Source organism: Halichoerus grypus, chromosome 5 (assembly GCF_964656455.1).
Source record: "Halichoerus grypus chromosome 5, mHalGry1.hap1.1, whole genome shotgun sequence".
Lineage (NCBI taxonomy): Eukaryota > Metazoa > Chordata > Mammalia > Carnivora > Phocidae > Halichoerus > Halichoerus grypus.
Genome location: NC_135716.1, coordinates 104251270 through 104276260, shown reverse-complemented (window position 1 = coordinate 104276260; position 24991 = coordinate 104251270). Strand labels below are relative to the sequence as shown.

General features: G+C 37.1%; 1 protein-coding gene across 4 annotated transcripts in view; it reads left to right on the top strand.

The window, feature by feature from the left end:
- Nucleotides 1-24991, top strand: part of SLC30A7 (solute carrier family 30 member 7) — a 93626-nt gene that overhangs the window by 7517 nt on the left and 61118 nt on the right. For all 4 annotated transcript variants that reach the window (XR_013448016.1, XM_078072681.1, XM_078072679.1 and 1 more), the window contains exons 3-5: nt 14176-14289; nt 18428-18515; nt 19190-19316. Coding sequence is in view for 3 of the 4 variants with exons in the window: in XM_078072681.1 (XP_077928807.1) it covers nt 14176-14289; nt 18428-18515; nt 19190-19316 (329 nt within the window). In the remaining variant the exon portion in view is untranslated. The remainder of the gene's footprint in view (nt 1-14175; nt 14290-18427; nt 18516-19189; nt 19317-24991) is intronic.

Below are 24991 nucleotides of genomic sequence, written 5' to 3'. Positions count from 1 at the left end.
AATAAGCCTACTAAATATGTAAATTAATGTAGTTACTGAAATTGACTTTTAAATTTAGTTGTAAAGTTCCATAAAGTTAAGGCAGGATGGGTAACAATTCTCATTGTCAGGTTTTACTACAACACAACTGCATTGTTTTATCAGAATAGATCATTTTCTGAAACCAAATTTTAAAAGTAACTTACGATATTAGTCCTTTGTCACAGCATAGAAAACAAAATCATAAACAATGTTTTTATTGGTGGTTTTATAACACAGTGCAGAGATATTCTTCAAATGGGTCTTTCATACTTGAAAATACAATAAAGTTTATTTTCAGTGTTACATGACTATTAAGGTTCAAGTGTGTAGAGTTGTAGAGATCCAGTTAGGAGAGGAAAAAGTTTTAAAATAACAGATCTGAGAGAATTTCATGAATAATAGGACCTTTACTGTGTCCTCCTCAGGCATCAGTTTTCTCATTTAGTCTTTTTATTTATTCCTTTATTCTCACGTTGCTTTGAGTTGGGTATTAGAGGAGTACAGACAGCGCTTAAACTGTATTGTGCATCTATATTTGAATAAGGTATACAAAGTTCATGATAAAATTTAAGACATTTTCCAAAATACTTCGTGATGACTTGAAAGAGATTTATAAATAATTGTATTTTTGGGGGGCGCCTGGGTGGCTCAGTTAGTTAAGCGCCCAACTCTCGGTTTTGGCTGAGGTCATGATCTCAGGACCTAAGATCAAGCCCTGAGGTGGGGCTCCATGCTCAGCACGGAGTCTACTTATCTCTGCCCCTCTGTTTCTGCCCCTGCATGCCCTCACTCTCTCTCTCTCTCTCTCTGTCTCTCTAGAATAAATAAAATCTTTTTGAAAAAATGAATTGTATTTTTTATTGTATTGTTTTATTTCAGTTTCTCATTTTATAATTATTCCAAATTATGAGAAGATTTTAAAACTGTGTTTTCTACTTAGGTGAGGAATGTTTTTCACTTTAGTTTGTAGCACTTATAATTGATGAAGGCTCTGGCATCTAGCCAAATTGTCAAGAGCTATAGGTCATGCTGGGAACACTAAATATTATGAGGTATTAATAATTAATACAGTGATTTATTAATAATGGTAATAATAGGAATATTGATGTAGCTTTAATGTGGCAAGCACTGTGATAAGTGTTTCACATATATTAAGTCAATCATTATAATATTTATGACACTTTTTATTATTACCCTGTTTAAGTGATGGCTAAATTGAGGTCCGAAGTAGTTAAGCAATTTAAGATTGACAGGACTAGTAAATCATGGAGCTGAGATTTGAACCCAGGTACTCTGACTTCAGATGTAGTGCTCTTAACCACTGTGATACTCCTTGGTTTTAAATACTGAGCTGTTGATATGCTTGCTTTCAGGACATTTCTATTGAGCTATCTTCAAATTCACTGAATTCTTTCCTTAGCTGTGTCCGGTCTTCTCATAAACCAATGGGAAGAATTCTTCAGCACTGATACCTTGTTTTTTGTTTCTCCCATTTCCATTTAATTCTTATTTTTTTAAATTTTTTCTTATAAGGATTTTATTTATTTGAGAGAGAGCGTGCACATGCGTGCGTGTGAGAGCAGGAGAAGGGGCAGAGGAGGAGGGAGAGGGAGAGAGAGAATTCCCAGCAGACTCCTCACTGAGCACAGAGCCCCTCATGGGTGCTGGATCCATGACCATGAGATCATGATCTGAGCTGAAACCAAGAGTTGGATGCTCAAACAACCGGTGCCCTTCCATTTAATCCAAAAAATATTTCAGGGGCTCCTGGATGGCACATTCATTGAGCGTGGGACTCTTGGTTTCAGCTCAGGTTGTGATCTTAGAGTCGTGGGATGGATCCTCATGTCAGGCTCTCTGCTCATCTCAGCGTCTGCTTGGAATTCTCTCTCCCTCTCCCTCTGCCCATCCCACTCATGCTTTCTCTCTCTCAAATAAATAAGTCTTTTTCTAAAATTTTCATATTTTTCTGCTGAAATTCCCCAGTAATTCATACATTTTGTTCACCTTTTTCCATAGATCCTTTAACATAATAATTATAGTTATGATAGTTCCAGTATCTGAGCCAGTATCTCAGTCTGGTTCTGTTGACTGCTTTATCTCTTCACAATGAGTTCCTTCTCTTGCTCTTTTTTGTGTATCTTGAAATTTTTTATCAAAGGCTGGACATTGTGAATAAAGAGCTGTGGTTATTAAGGTAATAGTATTTGTAACTAGAAATAGGCCCGTCTCTTCTGTCAGGCCATTATTGGGTTAGGTTTTTGCATGCGTCACAGAAGCTCTCTCTTCATATTCATGGCATTCCTCCACCCACTACTCCCCCCTAAGCTGTAGACTGCTGTTTCTTGTTACTCAGTGCTGGGTTTGTGGTGAGGGCAGAGGGGCATTCAGTAACTTAACCCAGCCTCAGTCTTAGGCAGGTCCTGTGAGCCTGGGCCTTGGGAGTATGTTTGTGTTGTTTTCAACATTTTTGCCCCTTCTGTTAAAGCAAAACTCTGCTGTGTACATGTGGATAGTCTTGGGTGAGGGTGAGTTTCCTGCTCTTTTTCCAGTGGTAGCAGAACATCTGCTTTGTGTTGGTGCAGAATTCTGTGTCCCTCCTTTAGTGACTTTTTTAGTGGTTGCTTTAGCATGCGTAATATGAATTTTTTACTTACCACAAATATGTTTATCTTAAAATAATATACTTCTATTTTCTTCTGTCCTGTGTGCTATTATTGTCATACATTTCACTTTTACATGTTTTAAACTCCACAATACAGTGCACCTGTTTTTGCTTTATAGCAGAGATCAGCAAACTTTCTCTAAACAGCAGATGTTGAATATTTTATGCTTAGAGGGCCATAAGATCTCTGTCACAACTTCTCTAGTCTACTGTTATAGCACAGAAGCAACCATAGACAGTATATAAACAGATGAGTGTAACTGTGTTCCAGGAAAACTTTATTTACAAAAATAGATGGTGATCCGGGCCATGACTTGCTGATCCCTGCTTTAGATAGTTATCATTAAAAAAAAAAACAAAAAACAGTTTTATTGAGATAATTCATATACCATACAATTCACCCATTTAAGGTATATAATTGAATGACTTTTAGTATATTCAGAGAGTTGTAAAACCATCACAACAATCAATTTTAGAACAGTTTTATTACCCTGAAAGAAGCCTTGCACCTGTAGCCATTGCCCTCTAATTCCCTTATCCCCTGGCTTTCCCTAATTCTAGGCAACCACTAATCTACTTTCTGTTTATGTATTTGCCTACTCTGGGCTTTTCATCTAAATGGAATCATATAGTGTATGATCCTTTGTGACTGGTTTGTTACACTTAGCATAGTGTTTTCAAGGGTCATCCATATTCTGCATGTGTTAGCATTCATTTATTTTTATTGCCAAATAATATTCCAGCAGTGTGTGAGAATTCTGCTTTATTTACATCCACACCAACACTTGTTATTGATTTTTTTGATTTAGCTGTCATAGTGTAGGTATGAAGTTGTTTCTCATTGTTTTGATTTGCATTTCCCTGAAAGGTAGTTAATGATGTTGAGTATCTTTTATGTACTTATTGGCCATTTGTATGTCTTTTTTGGAGAAATGTTTATTCGGGTTCTTTGTTCATTTAAAAAATTGGATTATTTATCTTGGGGCGTCTGGATGGCATAGTTGGTTAAGCAACGACTTGGTTTCAGCTCAGGTCATGATCTCAGGGTCATGAGATCCGGCACTGCGTTGGGCTCCACGCTCAGTGTGGAGTCAGCTTAAGATTCTCTCTCCCTCTGCCCCTCCCTCCAGTGCTCGCTCACTCTCTCTTTCAAATGAATAAATGAATCTTTTAAAAAAAAATGGATTATTTATCTTTTTGAAGTGGTTTTTTTTTTTTTTTTTTTTGGTTCAAGATTTTATTTTTATTTTTATTTTTTTTAAATTTTATTGTTATGTTAATCCCCATACATTACATCATTAGTTTTAGATATAGTGTTCCATGATTCATTGTTTGTGCATAACACCCAGTGCTCCACGCAGAACGTGCCCTCCTCAATACCCATCACCAGGCTAACCCATCCTCCCACCCCCCTCCCCTCTAGAACCCTCAGTTTGTTTTTCAGAGTCCATCGTCTCTCATGGTTCTTCTCCCCCTCCGATTTCCCCCCCTTCATTCTTCCCCTCCTGCTACATTCTTCTTCTTCTTTTTTTCTTTCTTAACATATATTGCATTATTTGTTTCAGAGGTACAGATCTGAGATTCAACAGTCTTGCACAATTCACAGCGCTTACCAGAACACATACCCTCCCCAGTGTCCATCACCCAGTCACCCCATCGCTCCCACCCCACCCCCCACTCCAGCAACCCTCAGTTTGTTTCCTGAGATTAAGAATTCCTCATATCAGTGAGGTCATATGATACATGTCTTTCTCTGTTTGACTTATTTCGCTCAGCATAATACCCTCCAGTTCCATCCACATCGTTGCAAATGGCAAGGTCTCATTCCTTTTGATGGCTGCATAATATTCCATTGTATATATATACCACATCTTCTTTATCCATTCATCTGTTGATGGATATCTTGGCTCTTTCCACAGTTTGGCTATTGTGGACATTGCTGCTATAAACATCGGGGTGCACGTAGCCTTTCGGGTCCCTACTTTTGTATCTTTGGGGTAAATACCCAGGAGTGCAATTGCTGGATCATATGGTAGCTCTATTTTCAACTTTTTGAGGAACCTCCATACTGTTTTCCAGAGTGGCTGCACCAGCTTGCATTCCCACCAACAGTGTAGGAGGGTTCCCCTTTCTCCGCATCCCCGCCAACATCTGTCATTTCCTGACTTGTTAATTTTAGCCATTCTGACTGGTGTGAGGTGGTATCTCATTGAGGTTTTGATTTGGATTTCCCTGATGCCGAGCGATATTGAACACTTTTTCATGTGTCTGTTGGCCGTTTGGATGTCTTCTTTGGAAAAATGTCTGTTCATGTCTTCTGCCCATTTCTTGATTGGATTCTTTGTTCTTTTGGTGTTGAGTTTGATGAGTTCTTTATAGATTTTGGATACTAGCCCTTTATCTGATATGTCATTTGCAAATATCTTCTCCCATTCTGTCAGTTGTCTTTTGGTTTTGTTGACTGTTTCCTTTGCTTTGCAAAAGCTTTTTATCTTGATGAAGTCCCAATAGTTCATTTTTGCCCTTGCTTCCCTTGCCTTTGGCGATGTTTCTAGGAAGAAGTTGCTGCGGCTGAGGTCGAAGAGGTTGCTGCCTGTGTTCTCCTTTAGGATTTTGATGGACTCCTGTCTCACATTGAGGTCTTTCAACCATTTGGAGTCTATTTTTGTGTGTGGTGTAAGGAAATGGTCCAGTTTCATTCTTCTGCATGTGGCTGTCCAATTTTCCCAACACCATTTGTTGAAGAGACTGTCTTTTCCATTGTACATTCTTTCCTGCTTTGTCAAAGATTAGTTGACCATATAGTTGAGGGTCCATTTCTGGGCTCTCTGTTCTGTTCCATTGATCTATGTGTCTGTTTTTGTGCCAGTACCATACTGTCTTGATGATGACAGCTTTGTAGTAGAGCTGGAAGTCTGGAATTGTGATGCCGCCAGCTTTGCTTTTCTTTTTCAACATTCCTCTGGCTATGCGGGGTCTTTTCTGGTTCCATACAAATTTTAGGATTATTTGTTCCATTTCTTTGAAGAAAGTGGATGGTATTTTGATGGGGATTGCATTGAATGTGTAGATTGCTCTAGGTAGGATTGACATCTTCACAATATTTGTTCTTCCAATCCATGAGCATGGAACGTTTTTCCATTTCTTTGTGTCTTCCTCAATTTCTTTCATGAGTATTTTACAGTTTTCTGAGTACAGATCCTTTGCCTCTTTGGTTAGATTTATTCCTAGGTATCTTATGGTTTTGGGTGCAATTGTAAATGGGATCGACTCCTTAATTTCTCTTTCTTCTGACTTGTTGTTGGTGTATAGGAATGCCACTGACTTCTGTGCATTGATTTTATATCCTGCCACTTGACTGAATTCCTGTATGAGTTCTAGCAGTTTTGGGGTGGAGTCTTTGGGATTTTCCACATAAAGTATCATATCATCTGCAAAGAGTGAGAGTTTGACTTCTTCTTTGCCAATTTGGATGCCTTTGATTTCTTTTTGTTGTCTGATTGCTGTGGGTAGGACCTCCAATACTATGTTGAATAGCAGTGGTGATAGTGGACATCCCTGCCGCGTTCCTGACCTTAGGGGGAAAGCTCTCAGTTTTTCCCCATTGAGAATGATATTTGCTGTAGGTTTTTCATAGATGGCTTTTATGATATTGAGGTATGTACCCTCTATCCCTATACTCTGAAGAGTTTTGATCAAGAAAGGATGCTGTACTTTGTCAAATGCTTTTTCTGCATCTATTGAGAGGATCATATGATTCTTGTTCTTTCTTTTGTTAATGTATTGTATCACGTTGATTGATTTGCGGATGTTGAACCAACCTTGCAGCCCAGGGATAAATCCCACTTGGTCGTGGTGAATAATCCTTTTAATGTACTGTTGGATCCTATTGGCTAGTATTTTGGTGAGAATTTTTGCATCCATGTTCATCAGGGATATTGGTCTGTAATTCTCCTTTTTGATGGGGTCTTTGTCTGGTTTTGGGATCAAGGTAATGCTGGCCTCATAAAATGAGTTTGGAAGTTTTCCTTCCATTTCTATTTTTTGGAACAGTTTCAGAAGGATAGGTATTAATTCTTCTTGAAATGTTTGGTAGAATTCCCCTGGGAAGCCATCTGGCCCTGGGCTTTTGTGTTTTGGGAGATTTTTGATGACTGCTTCTATTTCCTTAGTGGTTATAGGTCTGTTCAGGTTTTCTATTTCTTCCTGGTTTAGTTTTGGTAGTTGATACATCTCTAGGAATGCATCCATTACTTCCAGGTTATCTAATTTGCTGGCATAGAGTTGCTCATAATATGTTCTTATAATTGTTTGTATTTCTTTGGTGTTGGTTGTGATGTCTCCTCTTTCATTCATGATTTTGTTGATTTGGGTCATTTCTCTTTTCTTTTTGATAAGTCTGGCCAGGGGCTTATCAATCTTGTTAATTCTTTCAAAGAACCAGCTCCTAGTTTCGTTGATCTGTTCTACTGTTCTTTTGGTTTCTATTTCATTGATTTCTGCTCTGATCTTTATTATTTCTCTTCTCCTGCTGGGTTTAGGCTTTATTTGCTGTTCTTTCTCCAGCTCCTTTAGGTGTAGGGTTAGGTTGTGTACTTGAGACCTTTCTTGTTTCTTGAGAAAGGCTTGTATTGCTATATACTTTCCTCTTAGGACTGCCTTTGCTGTGTCCCAAAGATTTTGAATAGTTGTGTTTTCATTTTCATTGGTTTCCATGAATTTTTTTAATTCTTCTTTGATTTCCTGGTTGACCCATTCATTCTTCAGTAGGATGCTCTTTAGCCTCCATGTATTTGAGTTCTTTCCAACTTTCCTCTTGTGATTGAGTTCTAGTTTCAAAGCATTGTGGTCTGAAAATATGCAGGGGATGATCCCAATCTTCTGGTACCGGTTGAGACCTGATTTATGACCTAGGATGTGATTTATTCTGGAGAATGTTCCATGGGCACTAGAGAAGAATGTGTATTCCGTTGCTTTGGGATGGAATGTTCTGAATATGTGAAGTCCATTTGGTCCAGTGTGTCATTTAAAGTCTTTATTTCCTTGTTGATCTTTTGCTTAGACGATCTGTCCATTTCAGTGAGGGGGGTGTTAAAGTCCCCCACTATTATTGTATTGTTGTCAATGTGTTTCTTTGCTTTTGTTATTAATTGCCTTATATAATTGGCTGCTCCCATGTTAGGGGCATAGATATTTACAATTGTTAGATCTTCTTGTTGGATAGACCCTTTAAGTATGATATAGTGTCCTTCCTCATCTCTTATTACAGTCTTTGGTTTAAAATCTAATTTGTCTGATATAAGGATTGCCACGCCAGCTTTCTTTTGGTGTCCATTAGCATGGTAAATGGTTTTCCACCCCCTCACTTTAAATCTGGGGGTGTCTTTGGGTCTAAAATGAGTCTCTTGCAGACAGCATATCGATGGGTCTTGTTTTTTAATCCAATCTGATAGCCTGTGTCTTTTGATTGGGGCATTTAGCCCATTTACATTCAGGGTAACTATTGAAAGATAGGAATTTAGTGCCATTGTATTGCCTGTAAAGTGACTGTTACTGTATATTGTTTGTGTTCCTTTCTGGTCTATGTTGCTTTTAGGCTCTCTCTTTGCTTAGAGGACCCCTTTCAATATTTCTTGTAGGGCTGGTTTCGTGTTTGCAAATTCCTTTAGTTTTTGTTTGTCCTGGAAGCTTTTTATCTCTCCTTCAATTTTCAATGACAGCCTAGCTGGATATAGTATTCTTGGCTGCATATTTTTCTCATTTAGTGTTCTGAATATGTCCTGCCAGTCCTTTCTGGCCTGCCAGGTCTCTGTGGATAGGTCTGTTGCCAATCTAATGTTTCTACCATTGTAGGTTACATATCTCTTCTCCCGAGCTGCTTTCAGGATTTTCTCTTTGTCTCTGAGACTCGTAAGTTTTACTATTAGATGTCGGGGTGTTGACCTATTTTTATTGATTTTGAGAGGGGTTCTCTGTGCTTCCTGGATTTTGATGCCTGTTTCCTTCCCCAAATTAGGGAAATTCTCTGCTATAATTTGCTCCATTATACCTTCTGCCCCTCTCTCTCTTTCTTCTTCTTCTGGGATCCCAATTATTCTAATGTTGTTTTGTCTTATGGTATCGTTTATCTCTCGAATTCTGCCCTCGTGATCCAGTAGTTGTTTATCTCTCTTTTTCTCAGCTTCTTTATTTTCTATCATTTGGTCTTCTATCTCACTGATTCTTTCTTCTGCCTCATTTATCCTAGCAGTTAGCGCCCCCATATTTGATTGCACCTCATTAATAGCCTTTTTGATTTCTACTTGGTTAGATTTTAGTTCTTTTACTTCTCCAGAAAGGGTTTCTCTAATAACTTCCATGCTTTTTTCAAGCCCAGCTAGTATCTTTAAAGTGATGATTCTGAACTCTAGATCTGACATCGTACTAATGTCCGTATTGAGTAGGTCCCTGGCAGTCGGTACTACCTCTTGTTCTTTTTGTTGAGGTGATTTTTTCCGTCTTGTCATTTTGTGCAGAGGAGAATAGATTAATGAGAGAACAAAATGCTAGCAGGGTAACAACGTCCCCAGAAAATATACTCTAAACAAATCAGAAAAGACCTGAAGCAGTGGGAAAAGAAAGGGAAAGAGAGAAAAAAGAAAAAGAAAGAAAAAAAGAAAAAAGAAAAAGATAAAGATAAAGATAAAAACAAACAAAAGCAGAACAAAACAAAACAAAACAAAAACAGAATGTGATCAAATATGATCAGTCTGGTTTATAGATCAGTGCCACACACTAGATTTTGGGTGTATTTTGGTCTGTTAAAAGAAAGTCCCTCCCAAAATTTTAAAGAAAGAAAAACTTATATATGTACAAAAATAAGGGTTGATATGATGAAGGGATGGAATATGACTGTAAAGATGGAAATTATAAAAAATTTTAAAAAAGGATTTGATAAGTTGTTTGAAAAAAGAAAGAAGAGGATTAAAAAAAATAAATAAAAGAAAGAAAAAAGGGAGAGAATGTGATCAGGCAGGGGAGTAGAAAAAAACCATACACTAGAGATTTAGAGTATATTTTGATCTGTTAGAAGAAACTATCTCAAGATTTTAAAGAGAGAACAACATATATATATATGCCAAAAATACGGGTAACTACTATGAAGGGATAGAATATGACTTTAAAAATGAAAAATAAAAATGTTTTTTTTTTTTAAAAAGGGATTGATAAGATGTTGGTTGAAAAAGGGAAAAAGAAAAATTCAAAAAAAAAGAAAAAAGAAAAAAAGACCGTTAAAAAAAATAATTAACTTTGAAAGACTAAAGAATCATGGTAAAAAAGCCATGAATTCTATGTGCAGTATTCCCCTAGCGCTGGAGTTCTGCCGTTCTCATTGATCGGTAAACTTGGTCTTGGCTGGCTGTTCTCGCTGATCTGGGGGAGGGGCCTGTTGCCGTGGTTCCCAAATGTCTTTGCCGGAGGCAAAATTGCCCCGCCCTTGCCCGGTCCAGGCTAAGTAATCTGCTCGGGTTTGCTCTCGGGAGCTTTTGTTCCCTGCAAGCTTTCCGTACAGCTTTGGAGGCGGAGAGTGAAAATGGCGGCCTCCCAGTCTCCGCCCCGGAGGAGCCGAGAACTCGGGGTCCCGCTCCTCAGCGAGCCCCCAGAGAAAAGCAGTTAGTCACTCCCGTCTCCCCGGTCTCCGGCCACACTCCGCGCTCACCCGGCCTGTGACCGCGCCTTTCTATCTGGCACCCGACCCCAGGTGGAGTCTCCAAACCCAGCAGATCGCTGCCGTGGGCTCCCATGCCGCTCCTCCCGGGGGAAGAAGGTGAGTCTCCCCGGATCTGCCGCTTGTTGGGTCCCTGCTGGAGGAGCAGTGGCCCGACTGTGCCGCGGATCACGGTTTATAGCAACCCCGAGCTGAGAGCCCGCGCCTGGGCTCCGTCTCTGCAGCCGGCTTCCCCGCTCCGATACCTGGGAGCTCTGCCGCACTCAGGCACCCCCGGTCTTTCTGTGACCCCGAGGGTCCTGAGACCACACTGTCCCGCGAGGGTTCCACCCCCCACTTCGCCACCAGAGTGACATCCCTCAGCGGAGCAGACTTCTAAAAGTTCCGATTTTGTGCTCCATGGCTCTATCACTTGCCAGAAGCCGCCAACGGAGGCCCCTCCCCCGCCGTCTATCCTCCCGGATAACGCCTCGGATTCACTTCTCCACACCTCCTACCTTCCAGAAAGTGGTCGCTTTTCTGTTCAGAGAGTTGTTGCTATTCTTTTCTTCGATCTCCTGTTGAGTTTGTAGGTGTTCAGAATGGTTTGATCCCTATCCAGCTGAATTCCTGAGAGGAGACGAAATCCAGGTCTCCTACTCCTCCGCCATCTTGCTCCGCCCTCTCTTTTTGAAGTGTTTTAAGAGTTTTTCATATAGGGACACCTGGCTGGCTCAGATGGTAGAACATGCAACTCTTTTTTTTTTTTTTTTTTAAAGATTTTTTATTTATTTATTTGAGAGAGAGAGAATGAGAGAGAGCAAGCACATGAGAGGGGGGAGGGTCAGAGGGAGAAGCAGACTCCCTGCCGAGCAGGGAGCCCGATGCGGGACTCCATCCAGGGACTCCAGGATCATGACCTGAGCCGAAGGCAGTCGCTTAACCAACTGAGCCACCCAGGCGCCCGAACATGCAACTCTTGATCTCGGGGTTGTGTTTGAGCCCCGTGTTGCGTGTAGAGATTACTTAAAAATAAAATCTTTAAAAAACAGAAGAAGAGTTCTTCATATATTCTGGATACAAGCCCCTTTTCAAATATATGATTGGCAAATATTTTCTCCCATGTGTGCATTGGCTTTTAACTTCCTTAATAGTGTCCTTTGAAGAACATAAGTTTTAAAATTCCAGTGATGTCCAGTCTGTGTTTTCTGTTTTTGCTTTTGTTACTTGTGCTTTTGATGTCTTATTTATAAAAGAAACTATTGCCTAATCCAAGGTAGTGAATATTTTAGCTTTTATGTTTAGGTCTTTGATCCATTTTGGGTTAATTTTTGTATATGGTGTGAAATAAGGGCAAAAATCATTTTTTGCATGTGGGTATCCAGTTGTATCAATACCTTTGTTGAAAACACTATTCTTTCCATCTTGGCATCCTTGTCAGAAGTCAGTTGACCATAAATGTGAGGATTTATTTCTAGATTCTAAATTCTATTCCATTGCTCTATAGGTTCACTTTTGTTCCAGCACCATACTGTTTTGATTACTGTAACTCTATAGTAAACTTTGAAATTGGGAAGTGTGAGTCCTCCAACTTTGCTTTTCCATATGAATTTTAAGATCAGCTTGTCAGTTTCTTCAAAGAAGTCAGCTGGGATTTTGATAGGAGTGAGTTGAATCTGTAGATCAGTTGTGGGAGTATTGGCATCTTAACAGTATTGTCTTCTGATCCATAAACATGGATGTCTTTCCATTTATTTAGGTCTTTTTAATTTTTTCAATAATATTTTATAGTTTTAGAGTATAAATTTTACATTTTTTGGTTAAATGTGTTTGTATTTTTTTTGATGCTATTGCAAATGGAAATGTTTTTTATTTTTTTATATCACTACTATATAGGAATACAGTTCATTTTTGTATGTTGATATTGTATCCTGCAACCTTGGCAAACTCATTTATTCTAATAGGTCCTTAAGATTTTATGTATATAAGATCCTGTCGGGGTGCCTGGGTGGCTCAGTCGTTAGGCTTCTGCCTTCAGCTCAGGTCATGATCCCGGGGTCCTGGGATCGAGCCCTGCATTGGACTCCCTGCTCCGCGAGAAGTCTGCTTCTCCCTCTCCCACTCCCCCTGCTTGTGTTCCCTCTCTCACTGTGTCTCTCTCTGTCAAATAAATAAATAAACAAAATCTTTAAAAAAAGAAAAAAAAGATCCTGTCATCTGCAAATAGTGATAGTTTTACTCCTTCACTTCCAGTCTGGGTGTCTTTTATTTTATGTCCCGCCTAACTTCCATTGTTAGATCCTCCAGTATAATGTTAAATAGAAGTAGCGAGAGGGGACATCCTTACCTTATACCTGATCTTCGGGGAAAACATTCAGTCATTGGCCATTAATGGCGCTGTGGGTTTTTTGTAGATGCCATTTAAGAATTGAGGAAGTTCTTTTTATTCCAAGTGTGTTGAGTGTTTTTGTTATAAAGGGGAGTGTTAAATTTTGTCAAACTCTTTTGGCACTTATTGAGGTGATCATGTGGTTTTTGTCTTTTATCCTATCGATATGATGTCTTAGATTGATTGATTTTCATATATTGAACCAACCTTGCATTGTTGGGATTAATCCCACTTGGTCATGGTGTGTACTTTTTTAAATATATATCCTTAGATTCCATTTGCTAGTATTTGTTGATGATTTTTGTATGTATATTTGTGAAAGATTAGTCTCTTTCATCTCTTGTGATGTCTTTTGTCTCATTTTGGTATGAGAGTAATAACTGCTCTTATACAGTGAATTGGGTAGCATTTCTTTATCATCTGTTCTTTGGAAGAGTTTGTAAGGGATTGATATTTATTGTTCTTTAAATGTTTGGTAGAATTTATGTTTAAAAAAATAATAGGGACCAAGGTTAATAGTACTGATGCCCAGAAATGTGCACACCTGTTATTTTGTCAGGCCATTAGTGTGGGAATTTTGAGTCTCTGATCAATAGTTGACTAGCTGGGTTTTGTGTTTTGTTGTTGCTAGTTAATTTCAACAAGGCACTGACTTCAAATTTTTTTAGTGGCTTTTACCACCTTCTGTTTAGTGTAGGGTTTGGGGCCCTGGAGGTTTTTTTCAGTGTTCTTGCTCTACTCTCAGCTTTCAGCAAGCCCTGCACACCTCGCCACAGGGGAGTCCCTGTGCTCTTACTCAGCTCTCAGAGATAGATTGCTATTGTTTTGTACTCTAGTCAAGGCTTTGGTTGTGGGGGAGAGAGAATTTGGTTCTCCTGCTGGAGCCTTATTTTTAGGCAGTCCCTTCACACCTGAGAGCCAGAGTGGGTATTGTTAATGTTCCTGCCCCTTCTCCTACCTCTCCCCACAGCCTTTTATCAAGAGAAGGAACAATTGTCTTACTCCTCTTCCAACAGCCCCAGACCTTTGCTTTGTATCAATGTAAGATCTTGGGCCCAACCTGGCTTCAGACTTGCCCCCAGCGGTAGATGGCTGTTTTTTCTCTCTTTCAGTGGCCGCTGACCTTTGCCAGTACCAGAGGGTGGGCAGATTCCTGCCCCTTATCTAGTAGCAGCTAGCTTTGTTTCTACCCCTCTTTCAGTAGAAGCTGAGTTTTTTTCTTGGGCAAGGGGTGTTAGGGTTTCCTTCTCAGGTGTTTAAAACTTTATTAATATTTTTCTATGTATCATATTTCAAGGTTGTCTTTTTAGAAGATTAGTTCCTGATAAGCAGAAGGACATTGAGAGAATTTAGAGAAGGATGTTTACTATTTGGTTACTATTATAATATGCCAATATGTCTGTTCTTTTACAGCTTAGGCTTGATTTCCGACTCTTTTCACATGTTTTTCGATAGCACTGCCATTTTGGCTGGATTGGCAGCGTCTGTTATTTCAAAATGGAGAGATAATGATGCTTTCTCTTATGGGTAAGACTTTTTAAAAACCTTTTTATTAAAGTATAAGAAATACAGAAAATATACAAATCTTAAGCACATGAATTTTCACAAATTGAACACATTTGTGTAACTTGAACCCTAAACCCCCCCCACCATGCCTCCTTCTGGTTCCTTCCTGTGCTTCCAAGGGTAATAACCACCTCCCTAACTCGGATTTGTTTTACCTGTTTTTGAATAGTATTTAATTGGAATCTACAACATGTACTTTCTTTTGGTATCTAAGTTCTTTTGCTTAGAGGTAGGACATCTTGGTTTTACCAAAAAATTTTAAGTGAAATTTTTTGCTAGATAGGGGACTTTCTGAACTTTTAACCTTTTTTTTTTTTGGAAGAAGAAGAAAGTTTCAGTATACAAAAATGGTCGTGTTTCTTTTTTAGAGGGATATTTTGCTATTAATTTATTTAAAATCATTATTTCCTAATACGATTTTATATTACTTACCGTCTTCAAGCTCTGCTTTTATGAAAAATGCTTCTTTTCATACTCTTGCTCATATTGGAGAGTGTTTTTCTGCTGGAGAGACTATATTGGACCATTTGGTCTCACTTCTGAGCCTAGTACTATTTAGAGGCAGAGTTTGCCTTTTGCCATCTCTGATTGGGAGAAGCAGTGGAGTGTCCAGTGTTTGACTGGCTCTGCCTGAGTGTTTTCCTTTTTGAGTTCATAGAGTATTTTGCAGTGTAATTATATTTATGTATAAGCAGCACTCGGGTAATATCCTCCTTCTCTGTCTCTCCTCCTTCTTTCTCTTTCCTGTTCCCCTCTCTCGCCTCTTACGTGTTGACTCTTTCCCGTCTGTCCCCCTCCCTTGTGAGTGCTTTCTCACATTCTCTCCTTTCTTCACTCTTACCTGTTCTCTTTCTCACTCTTATCTCCATCCTCATCCTCTCTGCCATCTCTCCTGAACTCCCTTCTCCCCTCTCTTGTTTTTCTTTCCAGCTCCTTGTGCCTGTGCTCATGGTCTCTCCCTGTTCCTCAGCCTTCCATTCCCCCCTTCCTCTCTTTCTCTCTCCCACACATCTTTTATCTTTCTTTTCTCCTGCTCTCTCTCTCTACCCTCCACCGCTGTATCTCTCAGGCTCTTTCTTATTCCCCCTCCTTCTCTCTGAACCTCTTAGTCCTAGTTCTTTCTTCTCTCCCTTTCCCAATCTCTTTCCTTCTCTCACTGATCCTCCTCCCAGAAGGTTCCCTTTCCTTTATAGTGTCTCTCCTTATGTCCTGCCTGCTCACATCCGCTGTCTTATGCACATTGCCTCCTGTTCTCTCTTTTACTCTTGTTCCCTCACTGCTTCTTCTTTCTCTCCACCTTCGCTTTTGTTCTCGAGGCAACACGCATGCACTTTCTCTTGTACATGCTCTTGTTCTCTTCAGATATTTATCGAGGGCCCACTATGAGTCTAATTCTTTGCTACTTATAAAGATGAATAAGATATGGCTTCTGCGTTGGAGGAACTTGTGCTCTGATGAGGAAACACTGCTGTAAAAGTACCATAAAACTATACATTGTGACAAGTGCCAAAAGAAAGATAGATGAAATTCTGTGACAGAACTTGCTGATTTGGGGTATAACTGAAGTGATGTGGTTATTTGTAAGATTATAAAAAGTGAGACAAAAAACACTAATTATACTGTTTTTATTGACTGCAGCGAGGGATCTCTTTATCTATAAACCCAAACAGCTCAGAAGAGAACATTTTCCATGGCATTACGCAGACAAAAGATTCTTAAGTGTATTTTGAATCATTAAAGAAAGATTGCATGTAAAGTTCTAATCTTGTGTTGGAAAATTAGTAATTCATATATACTGTATATCAGAAATCTGATTAGGATATTTTACTCTACAATTTTTCAGAAAAAAATTTTAAAAAAGCCAATTTTTCAGGATAAACAGTAGGTGACTATAAAAATTCTCAGTTTGTTAAATCTTAGGTTATCTGTTGTTTCCTATTTAGAATGCACAGTCTCCCACCATATGATTTTTAGGAACAGCTTTGAGTACCTCAGTACCATATTAGGTTTTAACTATTCAACTTTAACTAGTTTATATAAGGGAGTGATACTCTTGCCACCTTTATGTTTCCTGTTTTGTCTTCTCCTTGTTTGCTTTTTTCTTTTGAGAAAGGAAAAATTAGGGAGTAAAATCTGATGCAGCGTTTGAAACTATTAATAGTTGCTATAGTAATAAGTAGCAGCAGTAGTAAAATGTAGGTACCAGTACATCAAAGTGACACCGAATAGGCTAAGCCTGGGGATGAATCCCTAACCCCTCAGTTCAGTATGATCGCAACAGCAGACTGACCGCAGCAGAAAAATAATAGGAGGAATCTGAGAAGCAGAAGACTTTTCAGTATTTCTTTATAGAAAAGTCATCTTTGTGTCTGGTCACACTCCTCTTTTTGAAATAGCAATGCCAGCATAAAAGTAATATATGTCTAATAGGTAGATACATGCATATGTACACGCCTTTATATGTATGTATATACCCTTGTATCTTTTTTTTTTTTTTTGCCTTGGCTAAAGAATTCAGATACCATCTGAATTAGGCAATAGCACATTCATGAATGTGCTGTATTTTAATTCCAAGACTCACTGTGTTCAAGTAAACGTAGTCATTTGTAAAGGCAAGTATATCTAGTTTTCACAAGTTTTTCACTTGAATCCTGCAACCAAGTTTAGCAAATATATTAAGCCTAATTAAATCACCTTAGTCCAGCAGTTTATCAGAATTTATGGAGCACCTACTAAGCTAGGCATTAGAGACAAAAAGACGCCTGAAAAACATTCCTACCTTTGATCTTGAAATCTAATGGAACTCAAGGACAAAGGGCTTTCAGTCAAGCATTAGCTATGGGAGTAGAAGAGTGGGCTAAAAGAAAGTGCTTTTCGTTTTGAGGTTAGTAACCCTGCTGATATATTAGATAAATTCCTAAGTGTTTACTACGGAAAGCCAGCTGAATTTAATGAATGTTCTCTCGTGAAAAATAAAAAGGCATATGCTTTGACAAATATTATGTAAATTTAATTCATTTGTATGTGTTAGAAGGTAGAAGTATGCATTATTTCTGAGTGCAGAAATATGTACTATGTTGGAATGTACTGACAGAGCAAACTCCAACATGATGGAATAGAGTGCATTTTAAAGAGTTTGTTCTCTTTATTTTAAACATAGTTCTTACAGTAAAAATTGTATTATCTAGAAGTTGACATAGAAAGCTAGAAAAAGCAGTGTTTTTGATGCTCCTATTATATTGTTTAAGGACCAGAGTGATTAACTGCTGTCAGCACCCTTTGAATAATGTTAGGACATGTAAAACTGCCAAGTTAAAGTTCTTTCTAATAACTTTAACTAAGCCAAATAGTACCTTATGGAAAAAATAAAATCTTTCCCGATGCTTCACGCAGGTAGGAAGCAGAAAGCTTCAGAAGTCCATGGAGAAAAAGACAGGTATTTTAAAAAATAGTTTAATTAGTATTATGTGAAGCTAGAATTGATTCTAAAAATAGGTAATTGAAAAGTTTTGTTAAATTTCTTAATCTTAGAAAAGAGTGATAGAAATATAAATTTCAAGTTGTCTCTGGGGTACTTCAGAAATAATTTTATTTTCCTTCAGATCAAAGCTCCATTTTCCAAATATTTGAAAGCAGAAAGGTACAAAACAAAAAAATATAAGGAACTCTTAGAAAAGAAGCAATTAATAAGTTAGAAAAACCCCTCTTTCAAGTCCTTTTCTTCTACTTTTTATCTTTAGATCCTTCCTTCTTTGCCTACTTGTCTAGTCCAGTTATTCCTTCTCCAGGGGCAACTTGAGATTTACATTTCTGTGAAAGGTCTTTCTAAATCTACTTACTCTAAGAAGGTCTTTATTGGCTTGTAGAAATGGATGTATTTCGCAGTATTGTGCTATTACATATAATTCATTATGATTAAATTCATTTCCTCTTTTCTACAATATATGTAGAATAAAACACATTAATTATACTATAAATACTAGGACTTTGCTGGCTGCTTATAACCATATAATATGGTTTAGAATCTCTGAATGTGTATAAATTAATGATTTGATTTTTAAGAAATAATAATTCAGTTGTTTACTTTGCTCTTCTTTAGGTATGTTAGAGCGGAAGTTCTGGCTGGCTTTGTCAATGGCCTGTTTTTGATCTTCACTGCTTTTTTTATTTTCTCAGAAGGAGTTGAGGTATTGTAAATAATGATTAGACTCAGTAAATTACATTTCTGTAATGAAAACGTTTATGAACTAAAGATACATGTACAGAGCTGCTTTCATGCTATTAAGTATTGAGGACAGTCTTGGGTCAGATAAAATCTTATGTAAGAGGACTTTACAAAATAGTTGAAAAAAATTAAATATACGTGAAACTACTTGAAATTGAAAACAACTAAATGATAGTGCTTTATAGGTTATGAATGAAGTGTTGACTCTGTGAAAAGTAAAAGCACGATCTGGGTAGTGAGGTCTGTCGGGAAGGGTTCTTAAAATAGAATCTGAGAGTTTTGCCATTGAACTTTTAATATTTGGTATAATAAAAAAAAATAGAGAAGATTGAAAGATCAATGAACTTTAAATGAATGGTAATATTATTTAAGATACCAAAGAGGGATAGGTTTTAGACCAAACAGTCATGCTATTAAATATTTGTGTTTCTTTAAAAATAGTAATTATTATCTTGTCTGCAGTAAGTGAGCACTATTTTTTTTTTATTTTTTCCTATAAACTGTTTTGGCATATATTTTTAGAATGCTTTTAATTTTGAAAATAATCAAAAATTTTTAAAGATTGCTTTTTGTTTTTACCAGTTGATCAATCAGAAATTATATCAATGCTCTTTGTTTGTATTATGTGTTTTCTAGAGAGCATTAGCCCCTCCTGATGTACACCATGAGAGACTGCTTCTTGTTTCAATTCTTGGGTTTGTGGTAAACCTAGTAGGAATATTTGTTTTCAAGCATGGAGGTCATGGACATTCTCATGGCTCTGGTATGATGGTTAGAACCCTTTGTTTCTTCATTTTTCTCTTTTCCATCATAATTATCACTTCTAACAACTAATAAATTTTAAAATTAAAGCCTGTGTTGATTTTTAATAACAGAAATAATATGTTAATAGACTCTTATTAATGTCTTTCTGAGCTATCACTCCCACTTCTCCATGTTCCTCCATCCAAGTGCCATCTCAAGATTATACATGTTCTCAGTTTGGTGTGGATCCTTCCAGACCTCTGTAGCTTATCTGTTTAGTATGACACCATTTATATAAAACCAACAAATAAACATTAAAAACCACAAAACAAATCTAGTTACTAAAAATTATAGTGTATGTGGGTATGAAATTTATTATACCATCTGTTTTTGAGATCCTTCTGTTTGGTATACGTCAGTCCGCCTTCTCTTGTTAACATAAAACTCCACGGTGTGGGATACTGTGCCTATTTAAACTGGTCTTCTGTGTATAGACTTTAAGTCCTTTCCACATGAAGCATATCCTTGTGAACATATGCAAGTGTTTTTCCTAAGCTGTGCTATCCCATTTGGTAGCCATTAGTCACATGTGGCTATTTAAGTTTAAATTATGGTTAATTAAATTTAATAAAATTAAAAATTCACTTCTTCAGTTATATTAGCGATGTTTCCAGTGCTCTGTAGCCACATAGGGCTATCATATTGGACAGCAGATATAGAACATGTCCATCACAGAAAGTTCTTTGAATTTCACTGTGCTGGAATATAAGTAGAGTTGCTGGAACACGGGAAGTACAGTTTTTAGTTTCAATAGACAATGGCAAATTGCCCTCCGAAATGACTCATCCACATTTATCCCAGCAATGAATGCCAGTACTAATTTCGTCCCACTTACATCAAAACTTATTATTATGGGTTTAAAACTGTTTTGCTAATACTTTGATAAATATGTTATCTCATTTTATTTATTATTTCTCTGATTAGTAGTGAGGTTGAAAATCTTTCTGTATGTTTTTAGGCCACTCAAGTTTTTCCTCTCCTAGAATTGTCTGTTTATTTTTGCTTGTTTTTCTATGGTCTTCCTGTTAATCCATTTATAATAATTTTTATATGTTTTGTATACTAATTGTTTTATGTGTTGCAAATAACTTTTCCCAATCTATGGCTTATCTTTAAACTTTTATATAGGGGTTCTAATTTGGATATAGTTTTACTGTTTCTTACATTTTTTCTGGCGTGTTTTCTACTGTTTGAGATGTTTCCTGTACCTGAGTCATAAACGTATACTCCTATATTTTAATACTGTTAAAATGTCAGGGTTTTTTCCCTCATCCATTTGTTCCTTCATCTATATGTAATTTGTTTTCATAATGGAGTGAGTTACGACTTAATTTTTTTTTTTCAGTGTGAATAAGCAGTTTTCCAAGCACCAATTATTAACCTGCCTTTTACCCCATTGAGGTAAAAGAACACTTTTAGCCTATATTAAATTGCCTTTCAAAGTTGTTTGGGCCTGTCTTGCTCAATTGGTTTTTTCATCAGCTTGTCAAGTTGTATGAAAAATCTTTTGGAGATTTTGACTGGGAATGCATAAAAGAATTTTTATGTCTTTTACTAAATTGTCTTTGCTATTTTGATAAAGATCTTTGTATTTTTTGGTCAGTTCATTTTTAGGTAGTTGGATGTTTTTATTACTATTAAGAATAAAAACTGTTATTCCTGCTTGTCTTATTGCATAACCAGGATCTCTAGCACAGTGTTGATTGGAAATACTTAGTTTGTATCCTTGTGTCAACCTGGATGATCACCTGAGTAACTTAACATTTTATCAGAATCCCTGGAGGAAGCCCCAAACATCAGCATGTTTTAAAGCTCTCCAGGTGACATTAATGTGCATTCTTCATTAAGTCAATGAAGAATGTTACTAAAGTTTTACCATTTGGTCTGATGTTTATGGTCTGTTTCTGATGAAACTATTTTATCAAGTTAAGGATATTACTTTTTCTTCCTGAATCTATTGAAGTAATCATTTTTTTCCTCCTTAGTTAATTTAAAATTTGTAATTACATTGATAGATTTCTTATAAGGAACCATCCTTAAATTTTATGGTTAAAATGTATCCATTTAGGTTTGCATTTAGGTGTGTGATCCATTTTCAGTCAATTTTTGTATATGGTGTGAGGTATGGGCCCAATATCTTATTGTATATAGATTTCGGTTGTCTCAGCACCATTTGTTAAAAAGATTATTTTCACCCCTCTGAATTGTCTTGGCACTATTGTCAACAATCAGTTGACCATAAATGTGAGAGTTTAGGGGTGGCTGGGTGGCTCAGTTGGTTAAGCGACTGCCTTTGGCTCAGGTCATGATCCTGGAGTCCTGGGATCGAGTCCCACATTGGGTGCCCTGCTCAGCAGGGAGTCTGCTTCTTCCTCTGACCCTCCCCACTCTCATGCTCTCTCTCTCTCTCAAATAAGTAAATAAAATCTTTAAAAAAAAAATGTTGAGAGTTTATTCTGGACTCTCAACTCTATTTCATTGATCTCTGTGTTTATCCTTATGCCAGTACCCTACTTGTTTAATGTACCTTTGAGGGGTGCCTGGGTGGCTCAGTCATTAAGCGTCTGCCTTCGGCTCAGGTCATGATCCCAGGGTCCTGGGATCGAGCCCCACGTCGGGCTCCCTGCTCCGCGGGAAGCCTGCTTCTCCCTCTCCCACTCCCCCTGCTTGTGTTCCCTCCCTCGCTGTGTCTCTCTCTGTCAAATAAATAAAATCTTTAAAAAAAAAAAAAAGTAATGTACCTTTGAGGTAGTTTCAAATTGGAACATGTGAGTTATCCAACTTTCTTCTTCTTTTTTAAGATTATTTTACCTATTACTGACTAATTTAAGATTATTTTACTTATTTATATTTCCATATACAGGCTCGTGGGTGGTGCATCTGGCTAAGCATCCGACTCTTGGTTTAGGCTCAGGTTGTGATCTCGGGGTCATGAGATCAAGCTCCGCGCTCTGCTCAGTGCAGTCTGCATTAGTTTCTCTCTCCCTCTGCCCCTCCTTCTGCTCATCCCATGTGTGCGTGCTCTCTCTCTCTCTCAAATAAATCTTTAAAAAATTTTTTTAAGATCCGCTTGTCAATTTCTGCAAAAAAAAAAGGCAGTTGGGATTTTGATAGAAATTGTGTTGAATCTGTAGATCAATTTGGGAAGTATTGTCATGTTAACAATGTTAAGTCTTCTGATCCATGAACATGGGATGCCTTCCCATTTATTTATAGCTTCTTTAATTCCTTTCAGCATGTTTTATAAGTTATTAGTGTACATGTTTCACACTTCTTAACTTTACAATTAGGCTTTCTTTTTTTTTGTTGCTATTGTAAATGTGATTGTTTTCTTAATTTCATTTTTTGATTGTTCTTTATTAATGTTTAGGGATACGGTTCATTTTTGGATACTGATCTTGTGTTTTGCCACATTGCTGAAGTTGTTCAATATTCTAATATATCTTCAGTGGATTCTGTAGAATTTTTTCGTATCATGTCATCTGCAAATAGAGATGATTTTACTTCTTCCCTTCCCATCTGAATGCCCTTTTTTTCCCTTCCTTAATTGCCCTGATCATATGCTTCAGCACAATATTAAAGATTTATTTATTTTTCTGTGAGAGAGAGAGGGAGCACCCACACACGTGAGTGGGGGGAAGGGCAGAGGAAGAGGGAGAAAGAGAATCTCCAGCAGACTCCCTGCTGAGCGTGAAGCCCGAGGTAGAGCTCCATCCCATGACCCTGAGATCATGACCTGAGCTGAAACCAAGAGTCCTACACTTAACCAAGCCACCCAGGCGCCCTGCTTCAGTACAGTGTTAAATACAAGTGGTGAGAGAGGACATCCTTACTTTTTTTTCCTGATTTTATGATGAAAGCATTCAGTCTTTCTTCATTAAATATGATGTTAGCTGTGTTAGCCATGTGTTTTTCAGAAATGCCCTTTATCGGATTAAGAGAGTTCATTTCTATTCCTAGTTTACTAGGTGTTTTTATCATGAAAGGGTACTGGGTTTTGTCACAACTTTCTCCTTCATTTTTTGAGATGATCAGTTGGTTTTTATCCTTTATTCTATTAATATGATGTATTACATTGCTTGATTTTTGGATATTAAACCACCTTTTCATTCTTAGGATAAATCCCATTTGGCCATGGTTTATCTTTTTTATATATTGTTTCATTTGGTTTGCTAGTATTTTGTTGAAAACTTTGTGTCTATATTCTTAAGGAATTTTGGCCTGTACTTTTCTTTTGATGTCTTTGGTTGACATTGGTATCAAGATAATATTGGCCTTTTGTAATGAGTTGGGAAGTGTTCTCTTTTCTTCTATTTATTTTTTTTAAGGGGGTAGGTGGGGAAGAGTGTGAAGTATTGGTATTTTTAAATGTTTGGCAGAGTTCAGTATGAAGTCATCTGGGCCTGGGCTTTTCTTTTTTGGAAGTTTTTAAATTTTTTTTTTTTTTTTTTGCGTATTATAGGTCTGTTCAGATTCCTGTTTCTTCTTGAGTCAGTTTCAATAGTTTGTGTATTTCTAGGAATGTTTGTTTGTCCATTTGTCCATCCCATCTAAATTACCTTGTTTACTTGTTTATGGTATGTCTTTTTAAAAATTTATTTTATTTCCATAAGGTCAGTAGTGAAGACCTCTCTTTTCCCAATTTTAGTAATTTGTGCTTTCTGTCATTTTTTTTCTTGGTTAATTTAGTTAAAAGTTTATCAATTTTGTTTATCTTTTTTTTAAAGAATGCCCTTTTGGTTTTATCGATTTTTTTCCCATTGTTTTTCTCTTCTCTATTTAATTTTATTTCTGCTTTAATATTTTTTATGTCCTTTCTTCTCCTTGCTTTGCCTTTAGTTCTTCTTTTTTTAGTTTCTTAAGGTGGAAAATTAGATTATTGATTTGAGATTTTTTTTTACCATAGGGAAATATTTTTCTAAGCACTGCTGAAATATAATCTGTAAGTTTTGTATGTCATGTTTTTTCATTTCATTTTTGTTCATCTCAAAGTATTTTTGTTTCCCTTGTGATTTCTTCTTTGAACCATTAGTCATTTAAGAGTGTGTCCTTCATTTTTCTTCTGTCGTTAATAATCTAATTTAATTCCATTGTGATCAGATGACACACTTTTTAGGATTTCAGGTTCTTTTCAATTTATTGAGTCTTATTTTATGACCTAGCATTTGGTCTGCATGGACAAATGTACACTTGAGAATATGTACTTTAAATATTTAAAGTACAAATTTAAATATGTACTCTGCTTTGTTCTGTAGATGTCTGTTAGGTCTAATTTGTTCATAGTTGTTCAATCTTCTGGTTTTTTGTTGATCTTCTGCCTAGTTATCTATTTATTATTGAAAGTAGGTATTGAAGTCTCCAACTATTATTGTTGAATTATATATTTTTTCAGTCAATTATTTTAGGTTTTGCTTCATGTATTTTGGAGCTGTGTTGTTTAGTGCAATATGTTTATAATCGTCGTATCTTCCAGATAGATTGAATATGTTATTATATGATGTTCTTTTTTTCTTACAGTAATTTTTGGCTTACAGTTTATTTTGTCTGACATTATGATAACCATTCCAGCTTTTTTTTTTTTTTAACTACTTGCATGGTGTATTTTTCTTCCTATCTTTTTGCTTTCAACCTGTT